Source organism: Oryctolagus cuniculus, chromosome 1 (assembly GCF_051225735.1).
Source record: "Oryctolagus cuniculus isolate XC-2025 breed Fujian yellow rabbit chromosome 1, ASM5122573v1, whole genome shotgun sequence".
In the NCBI taxonomy this organism is placed as follows: domain Eukaryota; kingdom Metazoa; phylum Chordata; class Mammalia; order Lagomorpha; family Leporidae; genus Oryctolagus; species Oryctolagus cuniculus.
The window spans coordinates 12,757,952-12,763,951 of NC_142867.1; the positions used below are offsets into that span (position 1 = coordinate 12,757,952).

Sequence of the window (6,000 nt, forward strand, 5' to 3'; positions counted from 1 at the left end):
AGCTCAAGAAATTCAACAACGACAAAACCAATAATCCAGTTAAGAAATGGGCAAAAGACTTGAACAGGCATTTTTCAAGAGAGGAATTTTAAATGGCCAACAGACACTCAAAAACTGTTCAGAATCACTAGCCATCAGGGAAATGCAAATCAAAAGCACAATGAAGTTTCATCTCACCCCAGTTAGCATGGCTCTCATGTAGATATCAGCAAGCAACAAATGCTGATGAGGATGTGGGGGAAAAGGTATCCTAATCCGTTCTTGGTGGGAACGTAAACTGGTGCAGCCACTGTGGAAGACAGAACCTTAGAAATCTGAATATAAGCCGGCGCCGTGGCTCAATAGGCTAATCCTCCACCTTGCGGCGCCGGCACACCGGGTTCTAGTCCCGGTTGGGGCGCTGGATTCTGTCCCGGTTGCCCCTCTTCCAGGCCAGCTCTCTGCTATGGCCAGGGAGTGTCGCGTCCCTCGACCAGCAAGGAAGACGCAACCCGAACTCTTCTTCAAGCAGTTTATTCAGGAACCTTGAACAAGCTTCTTCTTCCGCCTCCTTCCCTCTCCCATCCCTCTTATAGCCATCAGCACACCAATCAAAAGCAGCCAAGTGGCAAGGATTGATAGGTACAGCAATGCGGAAGCCGGAAGGGAGCTCAGCTATCTCCTTATTAGGAGTTGTTTGTTTCTCGCCAGTCCTTCCGGGAGAAAGGAGCCGGCGCCATCTTTAGGGCGCGGTGCAATGGCTCCCCACAGTTCCCCCTTTTTGTTTTAGAACCAGGCATCTAAGGATTACAGGAGAAGGTAGGGGTCTGTCCCCCACTGCCAGGCATCCACCTGGAACAGCATCCTTTTCGCGGGGGTGGGATCTGGGATGCCAACCCACATGCAGACAGACTTGCCTTCCAGAGAACGTAATGGCTCGTTCTCTCTGCAGTGCTTTGCCTCGCACCCTGCACCCATGCCTAGCATTCAAGGAAGGCCAGCCATGCTTGCGGCGATTGTCCAGCCTCAAGGGCATAAAAGGCTTGAGCTATCATGGCCAATTCCCGCCGATGAGCTGTCCTCATCCTGCACAAACACCACAGGCAAAATAACACAACAAGTAACAGCAACCCCGTCAAAGCTCCAAGTCCCACCCACTCCTTCAGGTTGGAGACGGCTGTGCGGATCCAGGATGACAATCCAGATGTGAAGGAGACATCCACACATGTGGAGTTCATGGTGACCACGGCAAGGCACAGTTGCTTCAAGGTGTAGTCAAATTCTGCGGACCAATTCTGCAAGAGCATCTGAGACAACTGTTTAGAGTAATTTGCTGCCTGAGTCATGTTATCGTACTGAACAGAGGTCACACACAACCCTGAAAATTTCCACTCACATCCTAGCTGAGCAAGCTGCCAGAGAGTATCCACCTGCTCCTGTACCAAATCCACACGCTGATTAACAATCATCAAGCCTCCCTTTATATGTACATTTAAGGATGTCTGAGTATCCAAAGCAGCAGCCACGGAGGCCGTTAAATTATTCAGGGTATTAGCAGTTTGAACTGTCCCTGTGAGCGCTATAGCAGCTGTTGTAGCGCCCACAGCTGCAATGGAAATGGCGGTTATAACGGCTGCAGTAACGATCCCAATCAGCAATGTTATAATGAAGATAGAGAGGCTGCTTTGTGACATTGTCTGTTTGCCGCACCAGTCGCTCAGGTAACCATCGAGAATATAGAAACATGTCCACGTCCCCATATTAAAACAGGGTCAGGTCCATACCATTGAGAAGTTAGAGGGTCTTTCCACTTCACATAGACTTGTTGTCTTTTGGTTTCAGGATGCCAGTGACGATGAGCTGCAGATTTCCCTTGATTATCCAGTATTAGAAAATTTAAAATGAAAAGAGCATGTGATAGCCATTTTTGTGGGGAATATGCCATGGTCCCGTATTCCCCCTTTTTTATTTTTTGTAAATAATTTTTTAATGTGGCATGTGCTCGTTCCACAATACCTTGTCCCTGGGGATTATAAGGAATCCCGGTGAAGAGAGATGTGGAAGTTAGTACAGAAGTGCTTAAAAGAGTTGGAAGTATACGCTGGGCCATTATCAGTTTTTATCTGTATAGGGGTTCCTAGAACAGCAAAGGCCTGAAGGCAATGAGATGTTTGGCAGCCTCGCCGCATTGCGGGGTGGCAAAAACAAAACCTGAACATGTATCTAAAGAAACATGTATGCATTTTAGTTTACCAAATTCAGAAAAATGGGTAACATCCATCTGCCAAAGCTTAAGGTTTGGACATTGAGGTGATGCAAATCATGACCACGGGATGCTTCTTAGACTTTGTCAGTCCCTCTTTAAAGGATCTGGCTTCTGAGCCAGAGACTGGAGCAGCTAGAAAGAAACATGTTTATAGCTGAAGTTTAGCATCATTTCACATCTTGGCACCACTTTTAATCTAAACAGCCCGATTGGTTATTATCTCTGCAAGATGAGAGATATATCTTTTGACATCTCCAGGGGCCCTCTGGAGATACCAAAAGTCCAGAGAATTTAGAACTTTGATTTTCAGAAAGTCTGTTAAAGGTGCCAAGAGAACTTAGAGTATCTGGTCAAAATAGAATTCCTTAACATTTAGTCAGGGTGATTTTAACACTTTTAGACCAGATCTGATCATAATATTTAACATAACTTTTTAAGACTTAATACTTTTTATCAATCATAACTTAACAGACAGTAGAGTACACATTTACTTGGCAGAACATGAATTTTTAGGTAAACCAGAAATACAAAAACCTTGAACATAAGAGTTAGCACATGAAATTATCACATAACTCAGAACTATTTAACAGAGTTAAAAAGAGCTTACACGACCTAACTTTAGAAATGGCAGAGTAACTGATTAAGCAGACACTGTTAAAAAGAGACGTTACAGTTTTTGCAACAACAGATTTTAAGATTTACAATTGAGACCATTTCCAGATAATTAATAACATTAGTACACATTTTAAAAATCCCATTGTTATAACAGAAGATCAGACTTCAACTTTAGGTTAGTGTAATTTTGGCATTAACATTTAACTTATAGAAAACTCTGTAAACAATGTTTTAAAATCGTAAACTTTTTACAACTTTTCATGACTTGCTCACACCTTCTGAAACTTTATACCTGTAGTTACTTTTACAGTCTTGAATTATCATGTATGGACAACCTATGAGAATACATGCTGGCAAACTTAAAAGTCTCTTATCAAATTTAAGATGTTAAAAGTACACATAATACGTTTTCCATATTTTACTTAGCACCGATGCCTGGATAACTTAAAACACTGAGCTATTAATGAATACCACACCATTATCTGAATTAAAAGTCAAAATTACATTTCCATGCTTTTAAGTAACATAAGGATAACACCACTTGGGCAGCAACAGTCACTAGTGCATATTTACAACTTTGAAAAGATCTTCATCCTTAAGAGAAACAAGTTTAAAGCATATCAAAGACATGTAAATGTAAAATCGAGCAAGTAAACCAAAGGGCGTTTGCATTAACCCAATTTTCTGAACCAATCTGTATTGGCTTACTTGAGTTAACAACATAAAGGCTTGTATACACAGAATTTACTCTCAGTTTTATAAGACTACTCTAGCTGAAAAGCAAAAACATGAATACAACATAGATTTGACATCATTTACTACATTTTAATACACTTTGTATAATTTGAATTGACTCAAACAGCTGTTACTTTAACAAATTTAGAGTCCCATCCTTTGAGAGTTCCAGGGATCCGACTGGAAGCCCCAAAGTTGAAAGACTTGGTTTAGAATTTAAACTATCAGAGAGTCAAACCATTTTAGTCAAAAATTAGTACGTTTAACCAAGGCTGTGGACTAGATATGATCAAAGTTAGGTACTCACTCAAACATTAAAGATATAACGTAAACAGCTTCATGGTGCAGTTTTTCCAATCAAGACTCATACTGGCAATAGAAAAATGCGAAACCTTCAAGACACATGAAAACTCTCATTAGATAAGTTAGCTACAGCAGCACAGAAAAGAATTGATTATTAGCGTATGAGCCCATTGCTTAAGTTTTTATTAACTGTAAAGAGAAAAACCCATCAAGTTGGAAAGGGTTATCGAATTAAGACTTTTCTCTAGGTCAAGATACCTGTGGAATTTTTCCTCTCTCTTTCTCCTGGCCTGTTGCATCTCCCTTTTTGTTTTAAAAGATATTCTTTCAGTGTGCGGTGTGCTCGCTCAATTATGCCCTGGCCCTGAGGATTGTACGGCAATCCATGGACAAGTTGAACCTCCATTTTTTGGCAAAAGGTGGTAAAGGTTTGAGATGTATATCAGTTTTTAGCACCTGGGGTCTCCCCCAGGCGGCCCATGCATCCAGACAATGAGCAATCACCTGACATTAGGGATACAATTGGGCTAGAAGGTTTAATTGGTCCTGCGGTTTCCAATATCTTTAATGCGTTCACCACATATAAGGAATCTGACAACAAGTTAAAGGCAAAAGAGCACTGCTTAAGGATTTCAATAACTATTTTTAATTCCACAACTTGAGGTGAGCCTGGCTGAAACTGATGAAATACCGGGTCATTACCCTCTACCATATAAACCCCACAGCCTGTTTTTGACCCATCCGTAAATATATTTGGAGCACCTAGTAATGGCTCAGCGGCTGTAATTTTTGGAAATCCTCATTTGCCGATTCAATTCCCGTACTTGCTTTATACCAGACTCTTTGTTATCACCACACTCTTCAGACTCACTGCTGCTTTCTGAGCTACTTTCTGCACTAGTACTACTTACTAAGGAGGGGCTGCGCAACTCGGAAAGATCGGGGTACAGTTTTTTCCTAGTTCTTTTCTGACTCTCCTTCAAAGTTTTCCCTTTTTCACTGGCAGCTCTCTCGGAGCGCTCTTCCTGAAGCTCCTCCAAGGCAGCTTGACCGCTCAGAATAGCTTCACTACACCGCTCATCCTCGAGGCATGCTCGCACTAACTTCCATATTGGTCTCACTCCCCTTTCGAGATTACCCTGTTCGAATGCAAAATCCAAATCCCTGCCTAGTTTGTCCCATGAAGGGATAGTAAGGCTTCCCGAAACCCCATACCAGGGTGCAATGGTATCGCAGTTACGTAAAAACCTATGCAATGTACTAGGCTTAAGTTTCAAACCGTTTTCTCAAAGCAGCACATTCAGCGCCAGAAAAATTGGATGGGACTGTGAATTACCCACCGTCAAATATTGTACTCTTTCCCTGGCCACGGGTCAGAGCTCCTTCTGCTTTTGTCACAGAACTTCCTCTGCTTTAATCGCAGAGCTATCCTCCCGCTATTGTCGCAGGACTTCCCGCTCTTATCGCGGATCCCCACCTTATTTTCCTGGGGGACTTACCAGCGCTGCCCTGACTGCAGGAAGTTCTGAGTTCGCGTTTGAGATGGTTCCCCGTACGGGCCACCAGTTGTCGCGTCCCTCGACCAGCAAGGAAGACGCAACCCGAACTCTTCTTCAAGCAGTTTATTCAGGAACCTTGAACAAGCTTCTTCTTCCGCCTCCTTCCCTCTCCCATCCCTCTTATAGCCATCAGCACACCAATCAAAAGCAGCCAAGTGGCAAGGATTGATAGGTACAGCAATGCGGAAGCCGGAAGGGAGCTCAGCTATCTCCTTATTAGGAGTTGTTTGTTTCTCGCCAGTCCTTCCGGGAGAAAGGAGCTGGCGCCATCTTTAGGGCGCGGTGCAATGGCTCCCCACAAGGGAGTGCAGTGGAGGATGGCCCAGGTGCTTGGGCCCTGCACCCCATGGGAGACCAGGAAAAGCACCTGGCTCCTGGCTCCTGCCAGGATCAGCGCGGTGCGCCGGCTGCAGCGGCGGCCATTGGAGGGTGAACCAACGGCAAAGGAAGACCTTTCTCTCTCTGTCTCTCTCTCTCACTGTCCACTCTGCCTGTCAAAAAAAAAAAAAAAAAAAGAAATCTGAATATAGACCTACCATATGA

General features: G+C 43.5%; 1 protein-coding gene across 1 annotated transcript; it reads right to left on the minus strand.

Annotated features, from left to right (window-relative positions):
- Window positions 1–497: 497 nt before the first annotated feature.
- Window positions 498–5,575, minus strand: LOC149128299 (uncharacterized). The gene is made up of 2 exons (XM_089308589.1): window positions 5,398–5,575; window positions 498–3,987 (listed from the first exon to the last, which is right to left on the minus strand). Exon 2 carries the CDS (start codon window positions 1,737–1,739, stop codon window positions 960–962), a length of 780 nt encoding a protein of 259 aa, XP_089164715.1. The 5' UTR covers window positions 1,740–3,987; window positions 5,398–5,575; the 3' UTR covers window positions 498–959.
- Between the last annotated feature and the right edge of the window lie 425 nt (window positions 5,576–6,000).

Excerpts from the sequence above, each read along its gene's own strand:
- LOC149128299 (XM_089308589.1), bottom strand. The coding sequence starts at position 1,739 with ATGGGGACGTGGACATGTTTCTATATTCTCGATGGTTACCTGAGCGAC.